Source organism: Coregonus lavaretus (assembly GCF_964263955.1).
Source record: "Coregonus lavaretus genome assembly, chromosome: 9".
Classification (NCBI taxonomy): Eukaryota; Metazoa; Chordata; class Actinopteri; order Salmoniformes; family Salmonidae; genus Coregonus; species Coregonus lavaretus.
Genome location: NC_139996.1, coordinates 12512204 through 12529767, shown reverse-complemented (window position 1 = coordinate 12529767; position 17564 = coordinate 12512204). Strand labels below are relative to the sequence as shown.

The following is a 17564-nucleotide window of genomic DNA, read 5'->3' as shown; positions in this document are numbered from 1 at the left end:
AGAGAGAGAGATGGAGACAGAGAGAGAGAGACGGAGAGAGAGAGAAAGAGGCCTCCGTTCACACTTGTTTTTATGCACAATTTATGGGCTGTTCAGGATGTGTTGTCGCGCTGACAAATTCATTAAATCATACGCAGGGAGATTTTATGCATGAAGTGATTTAAGAATTCTGACAGAACAGTACATCTTGAGATAATAGGAGTATCAGTCAGCCATATGTCAGTATGACGTTTCTACTCAAGGACAGTTCCTTTCTGCTGCTTATTAGTATGTTATTGCTGACCAATGTTGTGTCTATTTTCACTGTTCCTTAGTCCCCTGAGGGTGGCATTACAATACAATATTGTATAACTACAATAGTATTACCTTACACCAAGGTGCCACAGCCAATCTTAAAGTGAGAATAACTTGAGAATAATAACAAAGAGATTAGTCATTGCTAAACTCTGAACGTTAATACTGAGCAGAGGGGAATAAAAACCAATCATTGAAGAAAAAACTCTCCTCCATTTAAATGCCAATGTGTTCATACATATTGCAATCGTTTTTGCCCCGGTATTGCCCTCTGTCGGTTTTCCCTACTCTGTAATGAAATCTTGAGGCCGTCAGTGACGCGCCATGCCTCATTTGACCGTTTGATTGCTCCTCTCTTAGCTACGGTCTTGACCAGTTTGAAATGCAATTATGCTAATCGGAGAGCGTCCAGGGTCACTCCAGCACTTTGGAGCTCTTACCTTACCTCCTCCCAACCCCCACACCCCAAAGGCGTTTGGATGATCAAGAGGCGTATCATCTGGCCCTGTAATAGATATTAAACAGTGAGTGGCTGCTGTACGTAGAGGAGCACAGGAAATTAACCTTCTCTCAACTGAGGTCACACCACCACCATACATGGTAGGAGGCTAGGAGCAGAACAATAATCTCTACTTTAAATTAACCTTGCCGCGGTGGTTTGTGCCCCTGGTCCACCTTCCAAAAGGTTGACAACGCTCAAAGCAGCAGGAGCAACCAGTCCTTTATTGTAATAAAAGGCTCTGGGAGAAACCGGCGCTTTAAGTCATGTTTGACCCCTAACAAGTGGTCTAACCCCTCATGATGAGTAGGAGTGTTTACTGTGGGATATTAATACTGTATTGTGTACGGAGCTACAGGTCGGTGGGCAGAGCGGAGCGGAGCAGAGCAGGGTGGCAGATGTGTGTTTAAACGCCTGGATTAAATGTGCCATGGGCTTACACTGATATAATAACCCTGAGAGTTAGTTACTCTCACTAGCCTATTCTGGGATAACTGTATATGGTTAGTCAGTGTGAGCACTGAGCACCCATTAACCTGTTATTTCTTCATCAACACTTAACATCCAACCAGATCAGGGAAGAAGAATGTCTAAAAGCAGAAGTAACATTTTTAAAACAGGCCTTTTGTTTTATTTAGCAGACAGTAGTCATAGATAATGGTTGGCAGAATGTTTAGAAGTATTACACCTTTAAAACCCATATGAATAGCCAATAACAATCATAAGTACAATAGTATACATTCAGTGTCTGTCACGATCGTCGGATACAGAGGACCAAGGCGCAGCGTGGAAGGCGAACATACTTTTATTTATTAGAATAATCACCCGAACAAAACAACAAATCGATACGTGACGTCCTCGGTTCAAACACCAACCTACACTGGAACAAGATCCCACATAAAACAATGCCAAACGGCTACCTAAGTATGGCTCCCAATCAGAGACAACGAGCTACAGCCGTCTCCGATTGGGAGCCACCCTGGCCAACATAGAAATACAAAACTAGAACAAACAAAGAAAACTCACACCCTGGCTCAACATACAAGCGTCCCCAGAGCCAGGGCGTGACAGTGTCGGCATCTCTACTTCACTTTTATTCACAAACATCATGAACTGCCCTGAGGCTGCAACGGTTGACCCACTACACACTAGCGGTCTATCTATGTCCCATATGCCTCCAGTTTTTGCCTCTACCGCTGACTGTACTCAGGAGGAGTGTCATTTAGGCCTGCTATAGTGGATATCCTCCATTTTGAAAAGCTAGAGTTGCATATGGCACCAAGGCTTTGCCCTCGGCCATGGCTGATGCTGGTGCGGCAGTGAGATTTCAGTCAGAGTTCATACTGGAGATCGGTCGAAAGAAGGACATTTGCTCCAGGAGTCATATTAGTCCTATATAAGGAATCATGTAAAGTCTGGGAAGGTTTCTGTGCCAGAAGATAACCAATAACACAGCATAATAACTAACTAGCTGTATTTTGAAAAGGTTAAGCCAGGCCTTTGTTTTCTTCTCAAAGCTTCTGGCAATATCTAAGCCTCTACACGTGCTGTGCTGAAGCTTTTTATCAATCCATTTCAGCATCAAGAGAGCACCATGTCCAACGCTTTTCTCATCGGGATGGATACATTATTCACTGACAATGACAATAATATTGGTTTAGCGAGATAACTGATGAGGACTCCTTTAAGCATATTTAAAGTTGCATGATGATAAAGGTTTTGTGCAGCCTTGGACAGAAATTAAAGTTCATTATCTGCAGGCGACATCCTCGTTTGGAAAGATAATGGAAATGAAAATGGGAAAAGAAGTAGGCCTAGCTATGTTTTGGGGGAATTTAAAACTGTAACGATAACAATAATGGCAGTATTACCAGCAATGTTGAATTAAGCTTCAATAGATCTATATATCCTCCATTAGCCACAACCTTGAATACATATCCTTAATAATTTATCAAGAAAGTAGCTTTTAATATGTATTTGTCATGTAAAGTTGATCCAATAATGTAATATTTAAAGATAATGAAGTATGTATGTATTATTAGATATTAAAACATAGTATTATTATCCCATTATAGCTTGTATCCACAGGTTGACAAACTGATATTTAAGGATGAGATGGCCAATTCTCGAAAATGCTGTGGGGTTCCAAAATTCTAAATCCAAGCACCCTCCATTATGTCCGCTCCATCTATCAAATCAAATCGTATAGGTCACATACACATATTTAGCAGATGTTATTGGTCACATACACATATTTAGCAGATGTTATTGGTCACATACACATATTAAGCAGATGTTATTGCGGGTGTAGCGAAATGCTTGTGTTCCTAGCTCCAACAGTGCAGTAGTATCTAACAATTCACAACAATACACACAAATCTAAAAGTAAAACAATGGAATGAAGAAATATATAAATATTAGGACGAGCAATGTTGGAGTGGCATTGACTAAAATACAGTAGATTATATCATGAAGGGTTCTAAAGTATGCTTTGTCTCTCTTGAATGAGAGCACCAATACAACAGGCTGTGAGTGTAGCGCATTGTCCTTGAGCTACCTGGCAGTTGTACAGTAGACTACTTTAACAAGTTATCATTTGGGTTCATGTTGACACGATCTCTGTGAAGCTAGCTCCCAAATTCATGCAGCAAAAGACAGGAGACGGTTCAGGAGATTTAAAAAGATGTGGTGTGTCCCTGCCCTGTCATTTTACTGAAAGCTTTAACTGAAATGTAATTGCTTTAAAGAGAAGAGAATGGGTGTTGAATTACTCTGTATTGGATCCACATACAACTGAGGTAAAACAGATTTCAAACTGAACGCAGTGTTACCAAATCACCGTGGCAAAAAGCCTTATTGAACTTCTTCTGTAGCAGAGGAAGCATTTTTTGGCTCCTTTGTGCTGGCAGTTGGGATAAATGGTGAAATAATCCTTTATGGAACATGTATAATTATTTTATTATTATAAATCAGTTATAATGATTGCTTAATCTCCCCTACAATACAAGTGACAACCATTTCTCAAATATGAATGGCAATAACACATCACTATCCGTGAGAGAAGGTTGTGATCTTTAATCAGGTATAACATCGCTGGTGTAGGTAAATGCAACTGGACAAAGGCTTCATTGAGCAAATTAGAGACAAAGCACTTTCAACCTGTATTTTTTCCCCTCAAGTGTATTGACATTAATATGACATTTATTATGCTCCAAGTGCCCTAAAATGAATCTATTTCCATGAACCCTTGCCTTCACACCTATTCCTTCATTGTATGACATTGTTTTGACACTGTTAAAGAGCTGTTAAAGTCCTGGCTCAAAAATGTCCGTTCCAGAAGTTCACCTTCACTCTTTCTCACTTCCTCTCCTTCAGGAAGGTCAGACAGAACAGGACACGATGGTAGAATAAAGCCAGTAAGCTCTAATGTGAGTCAAGAAACACAGGTCAATACAAATTTCCTCAAGAGCCTGTGATAAGTTCAATGGCCATTGAACACAGATCAGCAATGACATCCTGCAGAGTTATTGTGCACCTGAGGATGGTCTAATCAAGATGGCAATGGTCTCGCCCTCAACACTTTCTAACAGGATGACTAGAGATGGGTCACGCAAGGAGGCCCCTCGGATTTTACCTGGGAAAGGTCTAAAGTAAAAGGGAGATTATGTATTGGTCTAACCATCAAGACTATTAGTGGAGGGTCCTCTTTGAAAATAATGAATGGAGATGATGGGTCATGTTAGGAGGCCATCTACAGAGGTGGTCCTCTGTAGCTCAGCTGGTAGAGCACAGCGCTTGTAACGCCAAGGTAGTAGGTTCGATCCCCAGGACCACCCATACACACAAAAAAAAAGATGTATGCACGCATGACTGTAAATCGCTTTGGATAAAAGCGTCTGCTAAATGGCATATTATTATTATTATCTTGGATTTGAACTGGGAAAAGTCCAAGTAAAAGCCATTAACCACTGGGCACAGACGTCAGTTCAACGTCTAGTTTTGATTTTCACTAACGTGAAATAAACAAAAACAATTCATTGGATTTAGGTCAAAAGTTGGGGGGAAAAAGACAATGCCATTAAGTTGATGGCGTTTTGCAAATCCAATCAGTTTTCCACGTTGATTCAACATCCTCACATAGATTTATTTTTTATTTTTTATGAAGTGTAAACAATGCTGATTCAAAAAAAAAAAGTCCAGTGGGTAGCTACTTTTTTACAATTACGCTGCCATGGCAAACCTTTAATAACCGCTAAGTATGGAGTATTAGAATCATTGCTGAAGATACTTTGTTTCATTAATATCTAATGACTCACAGTAATTGAAGACAAGGGGAATTTGAGGGGGGTTGCTTACTGCAAGTTATGAGGGGGGGATGCCTGACTGAAAAGAAGTCAAACAATACTTATTTTGACTATGTTATCATTGTTAGTACCAATCTCTGTATTTTTTTGCTTTTCAAAAATAGCACTGTTCATGGAATGGCAAAAATCATACATACCAATATATATTGATGTTTACTCTGTTGTTCTAAATCGCAATACAAAACCCATTCATTAATTTGACTTCATATTGACTTAAAAACATCAGTGTACACGATTTGCATAACTTTGCCACAAAATAAAGGCCCCCAGACATGGCAGCTCGTAAACCGTTCAAAATGGCTCCTCCAGTCTTCCAAGTAAACAAGCATTGTTTGTAAGAAAACATATCATTCAAATAAGCTTTTAATCTGTTCAAGAATGACCAAGAGGACAGCCTCTGTCACAGCCTTTTATTCCAGTACCCCAGGAATCCCTTGGATGAGCAGCATTATCTTATTGAACATGACAATCATATTACTGACACAGCAATAGAAATGAAACGGTAAATTGAATTCATATAACCGAGTGAAGAGAATGTGGTTTTTACAGTGGAGAAACGCTGAGGAAAGTGGATATTTGTGTCAAAATCACTTACAGGAGGGTTTTCAGGGCCTGACGTTTGGGGAGTCTGAGCAATTTCCTTTTACACTCTACTGCTTACTCAGGCTGCAACATGTCTAAACTGAGCACAGGTCACGGCGCTATGAGCGATGCCCATCTGAAATTCAATTCCCCTGCGCTTGGAGGAGCGCTACCTCCAAATGTCAGCGGTGACTATCCCGCTATCTTCAAATGCACTGGGCAGTGCAGTGCACTGAGGCTGGGGGGAAGGGGGCTTTCAACCATGGAGGTGTGAGAGACCACCTTGACTCCAGCGCACTCCACTAGCTCCTACGGATTAAATATAGCATAGATGAGATTAACCTTGATCTATTGATTTTGTAAACAGCACAGCAGTAGCAATGGTTAATTTACATTACTTATGCACTCTAGATTCACTGCATAATGGTTCACAATTCATTGAGCAGGGAGGGTCTGGACTGCATGGAGATACATCTGCATTGTTTTTGTAGATTTTAAGGGTAGAATAAAATTATCTGACTGCATTTCATATCTGGGCAGCTTTAATATTCATGAAAATGTGATTATTCAAGGCATCATGACAGTGGATGTGCTGCTGGGAGACTTGGGTCACCAGCTCTTGAACCACAGCCTCCTCCGGGAGGCATCATGTGCTAAATTATGGATTCTGATATCCACCGTCACCTGACAAGTGAAACCCACACACAGATGGGGTCACGCAGGGCGTTTAGCCCAAGGCCTGAACTCCTTGGCTTTACCCCGTTGGAGGCAGCAGCGGGAAGGAGGGAGAGAGGGACAGATGCAAACGAGATAGGAGCAGCAGCGGGGGGAAATATAAGAAATATTCTAAGTGAGATATTTGCTGAGAGCCAGCTCAGTGCTCACAGTGACTACATAATATGGGCACTCAACCCAGTCCAAGCCAAAAGGTACACACAGTAACAGAGAGCGTGCCTACTAGATAAGATTCCTCAGTCTAGCCAGGAAGCTCTGGACCCCTGGCTTGCTTCAGTTCATACAGTGCCTTTAGAAAGTATTCCCATCTATGGACTTTTTTCCACTTTTTGTTGTGTTACAACCTACATTTAAAATTGATTAAATATAGACTTGTTTGTCGTCACTGGCCTACACACAATACACCATAATGTCAACATGGAATTCAGTTCAGAAATTTTTACAAATTAATTACAAATGAAAAGCTGAAATGTCTTGAGTCAATATGTATTCAACCCCTCTTATGGCAAGCCTAAATAAGTTCAGGAGAAAAAATTGGCTTAACAAGTCCCATAATAAAGGTTAATCGACTCTGTGTGCAATAATAGTGTTTAACATGATTTATGACTACCTCATCTCTGTACCCTACACACACAATTATATGTAAGATCCCGCAGTTGAGCAATGACTTTCAAACAGATTAAATCACAAATACCAGGAGGGTTTTTCAATCCCTCGCAAAGGGCACATATTGGTAGATGGGTAAAAAATAAAAAAAACTGACATTGAATATCCCTTTGAGCATGAAGTTATTAATTACACTTTGGATGGTGTATCAATACACCCAGTCACTACAAAGATACAAGCAACCTTCCTAACTCAGTTGCCGGAGAGGAAGGAAACCGCTCAGGGATTTCACCATGAGGCCAATGGTGACTTCAAAACAGTTTAAATGGCTGTGATAGGAGAAAACTGAGGATGGATAAACATTGTAGTTACTCCACAATACTAATCTAATTGACATAACGATACAAAAGGAAGCCTGTACAAAATAAAACATGTTCCAAAACATGCATCCTGTTTGCAACAAGGCACTAAAGTAATGCTGCAAATAATGTGGCAAAGCAATTAACTTTTTGTCCTCAATACAAAGTATTATGTTCGGGGCAAATCCAATCCAACCCATTACAGAGTGCCACTCCATATTTTCAAGCGTAGTGGTGGTGGCCAGACACTGGGAGATTAATTCACCTTTCAGCAGGACAATAACCTAAAACACAAGGCCAAGTCTACACTGGAGTTGCTAACTAAGAAGACAGTGAATGTTCTTGAGTGGCCAAGTTACAGTTTTGGCTTAAATCTGCTTGAAAATCGATGGCAAGGCCTGCATTTTTTTTCTAGCAATGATCAACAAACAATTTGACAGTGTTTGAATTTAGAAAATAGTCATTTGCAAATGTTGCATAATCCAGGTGTGGAAAGCTCTTTGAGACTTACCCAGAAAGACTCAGTTGTAATCGCTGCCAAAGGCGATTCTAACATGTATGGACTCAGGGGGTTGAATACTTATCTAATGAAGATATATTAGGGTTTTATTTTTTCATAATATATATAAAAAAATATATATATTTTTTTAAATATAAATGTTACAATTTTTCTTCCAATTTCATGTACATCGTTGAGAAGAAACGTAAAAAATAAAGCCATTTTTATTTAATTTGTGAATACTGTAACTCCCAGGGCCTTTGCGGTATAGGCATCTCTTAGTACCACAAGATATTATAGCCTAGTCTCTTCCCACAGCAATTGGTTTTGCATGGCGCTCCAGTGAAGACTCAATTCAGCCGCTCATCGTCCTGCAGAGAGAATGACAGGCCGGTCAGCCTGATAAGAGGCTCAGCAACACTTTATACCAGCAGCATTACCACGCAGTTCTACCACTGGAGTTGTCCCGCTTAGGACCCGGTGCCATCTCAATCTCAAACACTGGTGGCAACTTACCGAGGTTAGAGTCTAATCATGCTAGCTAATACGACTCAGTGTATGTTTTGTGTTATCACACATTTGATAACCTGTTTGGATTTACCCAAGGAGGGAATTGGCGGAATAGGTCTCTGCAAATGCAAACACGACAAGGTAATCTAGGTGCAAATTATGTAAATATATTGATTAGATATTTCTCAAAATATTGTTAGGCTTTAACACAGCGGTCAGATATCCAGTGTTAAACTATTAATAAGCTGTTGATTGGGTTTGCTCCGATTCCCGGTCTTAGTACACAGTGAGAAAATGAGCAAATATTTGTCTCTTCTTCTTGCCGCTTTTCTCACAGAGTGAATTCCCCAGAACTCATAATGCAGCCTGAGAGCCAGTGGCCTCTCTCTCTACCATATTCTTCCTCTATCTACACCGAACAAAAATATAAACGCAACATGCAAAAGTGTTGATCCCATGTTTCATGAGCTGAAATAAAAATATCCCAGAAATGTTCCATACACACAAAAAGCTTATTTCTCTAAAATGTTGTGCACAAATTAGTTTACATCCCTGTTAGTGAGCATTTCTCCTTTGCCAAGATAACCCATCCACCTGACAGGTGTGGCAAATCAAGAAGCTGACTAAACAGCATGATCATTACACAGGTGCACCTTGTGCTGGAGACAATAAAAGGCCACTAAATAAAATGTGCAGTTTTGTCACAGAACACAATGCCACAGATGTCTCAAGTTGAGGGAGCGTGCAATTGGCATGCGGACTGCAGGAATGTCCACCAGAGGTGTTGCTAGAGAATTTAATGTTAATTTCTCTACCATAAGCCACCTCCAATGTCATTTTAGAGAATTTGGCAGTATGTCCAACCGGCCTCACAACCGCAGACCACGTGTATGGCGTCGTGCGGGCGAGCGGTTTGCTGATGTCAACGTTGTGAACAGCTACAATCAACAGCCTGATCATCTCTATGCGAGGGAGATGTGTCACGCTGCATGAGGCAAATGGTGGTCACACCAGATACTGACTGATTTCTGATCCATGCCCCTACCTTTTTTAAAGGTATCTGTGGCCAACAGATGCATATCTGTATTCTCAGTCATGTGAAATCCATAGATTAAGGCCTAATGAATTTATTTAAATTGACTGATTTCCTTATATGAACTGTAACTCAGTAAAATCTTAGAAATTGTTGTTGCATGTTGCGTTTATATTTTTGTTCAGTATACCTCTCCCTCTATTTATCTGAATTTGCCTCTCACTGCTCTCTCTTACCTAAGTCCTAAAACATTCCAAAAGGTCTTGCTCCCAGTCTTCAGAGGGGAAGCTACAGAGAGGTGGCATGCATGGCTGACAGTTACAGAACAATGGTGATATATGCATCCTGGGCTCCCGAGTGGCGCAGTGGTCTAAGGCACTGCATCTCAGTGCTTGATGCGTCACTACAGACCGAGTGGTGCAGCGGTCTAAACACTACATCTCAGTGCTTGAGGGGTCACTACAGACCGAGTGGTGCAGCAGTCTAAGGCACTGCATCTCAGTGCTTGAGGCGTCACTACAGACCCCCTGGTTCGATTCCAGGCTGTATCACAACCGGACGTGATTGGGAGTCCCATAGGGCAGCGCACAATTGGCCCACCGTCGTCCGGGTTTGGCCGGTGTAGGCTGTCATTGTAAATAAGAATTTGTTCTTAACTGACTTGCCTAGTTAAATAAAGGTCAAATAAAATAAAATAAACACATGCCTCGACTTCCCATGACCTTGGTTGACCTGGTTAGACAGAGACAGACATCACAATCAGTCTCACTGGATAATGGCCATTGTAACAGTCAGAGGTCAGGAGCTGTAGCATTCCTCATACAACACAAACTTAGGCCTAGATTAAATCCGGACCACGGAAGATTTGCATTATAGTGCGATTTACATTTAAAGGTAATTTCCGATTGAGCCGACATATGCAGTGTTTACTGTGAATGCGGTCTCCGTGAACGCGGGAAAAAACATTGCCTTTAAAAGGTGCATAGCTGAAAAAGGTTGACCGTATTGAATCTGAATGTTCGTTAACCAGTTACATACGTTGTTGCTATAAGCTTTATGGTTTACAGCCAGGAATAGGCTTTAAAACTGGTCATACCAGGAAAGTGCTGTATACAACGGTCTCTACTGTAAAATATTGTTGTTCTCTTTAACCTGGGCATAGTGTATCATGAAGAGGGAGCATTTGAACCTCAATGATTTGACAGTGAACATTCCCTTGGAAACTGTAGTGTACTCTTACTGCCCTCTAGTGAAAAATTCCACACAGTCACAGAGTACCATAGTAATACTGTATCTACAGGGATGCAAACTGGTGGGGGGCAAAGAAGATGAGAAGGTGGAAACTAGCGTAATGCGTAGTATAGCGCTATGTAGGACTTAATGTGGATGACCCATTTAAGGTTTAAAACTGTCAATTTTTCCAAAAGGTGAAGTGCAGCTGTAAAGAAAACACAAATGTTTCTAAAAACAAGGCAAAGACCAAACAGGGTTAAAAGCATATAGAGTAGCTATGCATTGTATTTGTACAGGGTCATTTCACATGTATAATACAGTCATTACAAAAATATTCACACAATAAAATAAAATAAAATAAAATAATGGATCCACTGTTGAATTTAGGCACAAATTAAGTGTACAAAATGCATTCCTATAATTTTGTTACATACACACTTTTGCTAAAGTATTTTACAAACCAATCTGTAAACATTTCCATCATCCAGTTGACAGTCCAATGGATACCGTGTCATCTATAGATCAATAAATACTGTTTCAAGGCGCAAATGTGCAACCAAATCACAAGAACACTAATGTCATAGTATAGTCAAGGTCTACAAAGACCATGCTTTACGTTTTGTGACACGTAAAAAGCTGTCCATTTCAGGAGAGTGGTAACTACAAAACAGAGGTTAGAACTTCTCCAAAATTCCCAGTTTTTTCCAGAAAATTTGATTCTGGGAATCTTTCAACCAGGATTTCGGGAAAACCTTGGGAAGGTTACAGGAATTTTGCAACTCTACTAGGCAATACTAGGAAGAGAAGCCGCCGACAGATGCATGCATAGAGAGACATTTAAAAACAAAAAAGACAACACATAAAATCTGTTCAAATACTTCTCGCAATGCAAAATAAAATGAGCAAGACGTAGATGTCTATGTACAGCTGTGAAGGTGTTAAGTCCTTACATAGTTCGGTACCCATCAAATAAAGTGTGATCCAGCTAAAGCCAAAGCCTTTACCGAAGGTTTTGAGGAATCATGTAGTCAATCTAATGCTACCTATACCATCTATGCATGTACACAAATTAAGAATCAATTCATATTTCAACTTGTTATAAAACAAGTTAAAATGAGACTTTTAGCTACGAATCATACTGGCACACTATCAATACACAAGGCAATGGGACTGAACATTTTTCTTCATATTTGAAAAGTGTATGTGTGCCTATATGTATTCAGGATATGAGTTATAGAAAATAGAACTTTCCTACATCAAACTGTACTACACACTGCAGTATATTTAAGAAGATGGACTGTCTGTTCAATGTTTCTTCATGGTGGAGATAAGAGCAGAAATGCGGACAATACTGAAAATACAGATTTGTCTAATAATGTATTGCCATATTTTATTTTTAGAACATTTGCAGGCGGTCTCCTGTCTCAGTACTAACCAGGTCTGACCCTGAACACGCCTGTTCAGGGTGGTATGGCCACAAGCAATTATTTTATACCCAGTTTTCTCCCCGAATTTGGTCCCTTGGCATCTCTGCAACTCCTCAATGGGCTCGGGAGAGGCAAAGGCCGAGTCATGCGTCCACCGAAGCATGACCCGCCTGGCCTCCTACTTCTTACCACACTGCTCGCTTGACCCGGATGTCAGCCGCACCAATGTGTTTTAACTGACGACCGGAGTCAGCTTGCAGGCGCCCGGCCCGGTCACAAGGAGTTGCTAAAGCACGATGAGCCAAGGAAAGCACCCACCAGCCAAACCCTCTCCTACCCTGGACGGCGCTGAGTCAATTGTGCGCCGTCCTATGGGGCTCCCGGTCATAGTAGGTTACTTACTTTGGCCCTCGATGGACTGTAGATGGGCAGGTTTGGTGGTACAGTGAGACCTGTCGTAACCTGTATAAATCTTACTGGTTCCCAGAAGTGCTGTGACGATACCAATATCACAAAAAAATGTAAATGACAAAAATGAAAACACGAAGCAGATCTAACTCTTTAGTCCTTTAAAAACCTGCTATATGTAAGACATTGTCTGATATAGCTTGGAAAATAAATGTGACTCTGGATGACAACATAATGTTTGTTTCCAACATTAGGGTTGTTTTCCTAAAGAAGTTAATTCCGCTTCGTGTTTTGTTTCCTTGCCACGATTCTAACGAGTATCGCAATACTGGTATCGTCCCAGTCCAGCCTCTTCACTGGTTTGCGTGCATGCGGCGCTCAGCGGCTGCCGCTAACTTTCTGCGTTGCAGAGTCATAGAGTCCGAGATTGAGCCTGCTGGGATGTCATCCTCAAGAGTGGGCAGACCTTCATCGTACTCATATTCATCGTCGTTCATAGCAGCAGCAGTTTCCTCTGGGCTCTTGCTCAGATATCTCCTGAGAGGAGAGCAGGAAGAGAGGAGCAGCTTTTAATTTGTAAGACCTCTGCTGGGTTGTTAGGGTTGAGCCGGGATGTGGACATGAAGCTAGGGTTAGGGTTGAGCCGGGATGTGGACATGAAGCTAGGGTTAGGGTTGAGCCGGGATGTGGACATGAAGCTAGGGTTAGGGTTGTGGTTGAGGCTAGGTTTGAACCTGGATGTGGACGTGAAGCTAGAGTTGAGGTTGAGGTTAGGGTTGAGTCGGGATGTGGACATGAAGCTAGGGTTAGGGTTGAAGGTTAGGGTTGAGCCGGGATGTGGACATGAAGTTAGGGTTATGGATGAGGGTTAGAGTTGAGCCGGAATGTGGACATGAAGCTAGGGTTAGGGTTGTGGTTGAGGTTAGGGTTGAGCCGGGATGAGGACATGAAGCTAGGGTTAGGGTTGTGGTTGACGCTAGGGTTAGGGTTGAGCCGGTATGTGGACGTGAAGCTAGGGTTAGGGTTGAGGTTAGGGTTGAGCCGGCATGTGGACGTGAAGCTAGGGTTAGGGTTAGGGTTGAGCCGGGATGTGGACATGAAGCTAGGGTTAGGGTTGAGGTTGAGGGTTAGGGTTGAGCCGGGATGTGGACATGAAGCTAGGGTTAGGGTTAGGGTTGAGCCGGCATGTGGACGTGAAGCTAGGGTTAGGGTTAGGGTTGAGCCGGGATGTGGACATGAAGCTAGGGTTAGGGTTGAGGTTAGGGTTGAGCCGGGATGTGGACATGAAGCTAGGGTTAGGGTTGAGGTTAGGGTTGAGCTGGGATGTGGACATGAAGCTAGGATTAGGGTTATGGATGAGGCTAGGGTTGAGCCAGGATGTGGACATGAAGCTAGGGTTAGGGTTGAGGTTAGGGTTGAGCTGGGATGTGGACATGAAGCTAGGATTAGGGTTGAGCCGGAATGTGGACATGAAGCTAGGGTTACGGTTGAGGTTGAGCCGGGATGTGGACATGAAGCTAGAGTTAGGGTTGTGGTTGAGGCTAGGGTTGAGCCGGGATGTGGAAATGAAGCTAGGGTTAGGGTTGAGGTTAGGGTTGAGCCAGGATGTGGACATGAAGCTAGGGTTAGGGCTCTGGTTGAGGTTAGGGTTGAGCCGGGATGTGGACATGAAGCTAGGGTTAGGGTTGTGGTTGAGGCTAGGGTTGAGCCGGTATGTGGACATGAAGCTAGGGTTAGGGTTGAGGTTAGGTTTGAGCCGGTATGTGGACATGAAGCTAGGGTTAGGGTTGAGCCGGGATGTGGACATGAAGCTAGGGTTGAGGTTAGGCTTGAGCCGGGATGTGGACATGAAGCTAGGGTTAGGGTTGAGCCGGGATGTTGACATGATGCTAGGGTTAGGGTTGTGGTTGAGGCTAGAGTCAGCCTTGAGCCGGGATGTGGAAATGAAGCTAGGGTTAGGGTTGAGCCGGGATGTGGACATGAAGCTAGGGTTAGGATTGAGGTTAGGTTTGAGCCGGTATGTGGACATGAAGCTAGGGTTAGGGTTGAGCCGGGATGTGGACATGAAGCTAGGGTTGAGGTTAGGGTTGAGCCGGGATGTGGACATGAAGCTAGGGTTAGGGTTGACCCGGGATGTGGACATGATGCTAGGGTTAGGGTTAGGGTTGAGCCGGCATGTGGACGTGAAGCTAGGGTTAGGGTTAGGGTTGAGCCGGGATGTGGACATGAAGCTAGGGTTAGGGTTGAGGTTAGGGTTGAGCCGGGATGTGGACATGAAGCTAGGGTTAGGGTTGAGGTTAGGGTTGAGCTGGGATGTGGACATGAAGCTAGGATTAGGGTTATGGATGAGGCTAGGGTTGAGCCAGGATGTGGACATGAAGCTAGGGTTAGGGTTGAGGTTAGGGTTGAGCTGGGATGTGGACATGAAGCTAGGATTAGGGTTGAGCCGGAATGTGGACATGAAGCTAGGGTTACGGTTGAGGTTGAGCCGGGATGTGGACATGAAGCTAGAGTTAGGGTTGTGGTTGAGGCTAGGGTTGAGCCGGGATGTGGAAATGAAGCTAGGGTTAGGGTTGAGGTTAGGGTTGAGCCAGGATGTGGACATGAAGCTAGGGTTAGGGCTCTGGTTGAGGTTAGGGTTGAGCCGGGATGTGGACATGAAGCTAGGGTTAGGGTTGTGGTTGAGGCTAGGGTTGAGCCGGTATGTGGACATGAAGCTAGGGTTAGGGTTGAGGTTAGGTTTGAGCCGGTATGTGGACATGAAGCTAGGGTTAGGGTTGAGCCGGGATGTGGACATGAAGCTAGGGTTGAGGTTAGGCTTGAGCCGGGATGTGGACATGAAGCTAGGGTTAGGGTTGAGCCGGGATGTTGACATGATGCTAGGGTTAGGGTTGTGGTTGAGGCTAGAGTCAGCCTTGAGCCGGGATGTGGAAATGAAGCTAGGGTTAGGGTTGAGCCGGGATGTGGACATGAAGCTAGGGTTAGGATTGAGGTTAGGTTTGAGCCGGTATGTGGACATGAAGCTAGGGTTAGGGTTGAGCCGGGATGTGGACATGAAGCTAGGGTTGAGGTTAGGGTTGAGCCGGGATGTGGACATGAAGCTAGGGTTAGGGTTGACCCGGGATGTGGACATGATGCTAGGGATAGGGTTGTGGTTGAGGCTTGGGTTAGGGTTGAGCCGGGATGTGGATATGAAATTAGGGTTAGGGTTGTGGTTGAGGGTTGAGCCGGGATGTTGACATGATGCTAGGGTTAGGGTTGTGGTTGAGGCTAGGGTTAGGGTTGAGCCGGGATGTGGACATGAAGCTAGGGTTAGGGCTCTGGTTGAGGTTAGGGTTGAGCCGGGATGTGGACATGAAGCTAGGGTTAGGGTTGAGCCGGGATGTGGACATGAAGCTAGGGTTAGGGTTGAGGTTAGGTTTGAGCCGGTATGTGGACATGAAGCAAGGGTTAGGGTTGAGCCGGGATGTGGACATGAAGCTAGGGTTGAGGTTAGGGTTGAGCCGGGATGTGGACATGAAGCTAGGGTTAGGGTTGAGCCGGGATGTTGACATGATGCTAGGGTTAGGGTTGTGGTTGAGGCTAGAGTCAGCCTTGAGCCGGGATGTGGAAATGAAGCTAGGGTTAGGGTTGAGCCGGGATGTGGACATGAAGCTAGGGTTAGGGTTGAGGTTAGGTTTGAGCCGGTATGTGGACATGAAGCTAGGGTTAGGGTTGAGCCGGGATGTGGATATGAAATTAGGGTTAGGGTTGTGGTTGAGGGTTGAGCCGGGATGTTGACATGATGCTAGGGTTAGGGTTGTGGTTGAGGCTAGGGTTAGGGTTGAGCCGGGATGTGGATATGAAGCTATTGTGGTTAGGGTTGAGCTGGGATGTGGGCATGAAGCTAGGGTTAGGGTTGAGCTGGAATGTAGACATTAAGCTAGGGTTAGGGTTGAGCCGGGATGTGGACATGAAGCTAGGGTTAGGGTTGTGGTTGAGGCTAGGGTTGAGCCGGGATGCGGACATGAAGCTAGGGTTAGGGTTGTGGTTGAAGGTAGGTTTGAGCCGGAATGTGGACATGATGCTAGGGTTAGGGTTGAGGCTAGGGTTGACCCGGGATGTGGACATGATGCTAGGGTTAGGGTTGTGGTTGAGGCTAGGGTTAGGGTTGAGCCAGGATGTGGATATGAAGCTAGAGTTAGAGTTGAGGTTAGGCTTGAGCCGGGATGTTGACATGAAGTTAGGGTTGAGGCTAGGGTTGAGCTGGGATGTGGTCATGAAGCTAGGGTTAGGGTTGAGCTGGAATGTAGACATTAAGCTAGGGTTAGGGTTGAGCCGGGATGTGGACATGAAGCTAGGGTTAGGGTTGTGGTTGAGGCTAGGGTTGAGCCGGGATGCGGATATGAAGCTAGGGTTAGGGTTGTGGTTGAAGGTAGGTTTGAGCCGGAATGTGGACATGATGCTAGGGTTAGGGTTGTGGTTAGGGTTGAGCCGGGATGAGGACATGAAGCTAGGGTTAGGGTTGTGGTTGAGGCTAGGGTTGACCCGGGATGTGGACATGATGCTAGGGTTAGGGTTGTGGTTGAGGCTAGGGTTAGGGTTGAGCCGGGATGTGGACATGAAAATAGGGTTAAGGTTGTGGTTGAGGATTGAGCCGGGATGTTGACATGATGCTAGGGTTACGATTGAGGTTAGGGTTGAGCCGGGATGTGGACATGAAGCTAGGGTTAGGGTTGTGGTTGAGGCTAGGGTTAGGGTTGAGCCAGGATGTGGACATGAATCTAGGGTTAGGGTTGTGGTTGAGGCTAGGGTTGATCCGGGATGTGGACATGAAGCTAGGGTTAGGGTTGAGGTTAGGGTTGAAACGGGATGTGGACATGAAGCTAGGGTTACGATTGAGGTTAGGGTTGAGCCGGGATGTGGACATGAAGCTAGGGTTAGGGTTGTGGTTGAGGCTAGGGTTAGGGTTGAGCCAGGATGTGGACATGAATCTAGGGTTAGGGTTGTGTTTGAGGCTAGGGTTGATCCGGGAT

The 17564-nt window shown here is 44.0% G+C and overlaps 1 protein-coding gene across 1 annotated transcript in view; it reads right to left on the bottom strand.

Annotated features, from left to right (window-relative positions):
- Window positions 1-10970: 10970 nt before the first annotated feature.
- Window positions 10971-17564, bottom strand: part of LOC311134636 (E3 ubiquitin-protein ligase AMFR-like) — a 34236-nt gene continuing 27642 nt past the window's right edge. The window contains exon 13 of the mRNA XM_084168372.1: window positions 10971-13086. Within this exon, the coding sequence (XP_084024498.1) occupies window positions 12903-13086 (184 nt within the window). The 3' untranslated portion in view covers window positions 10971-12902. The remainder of the gene's footprint in view (window positions 13087-17564) is intronic.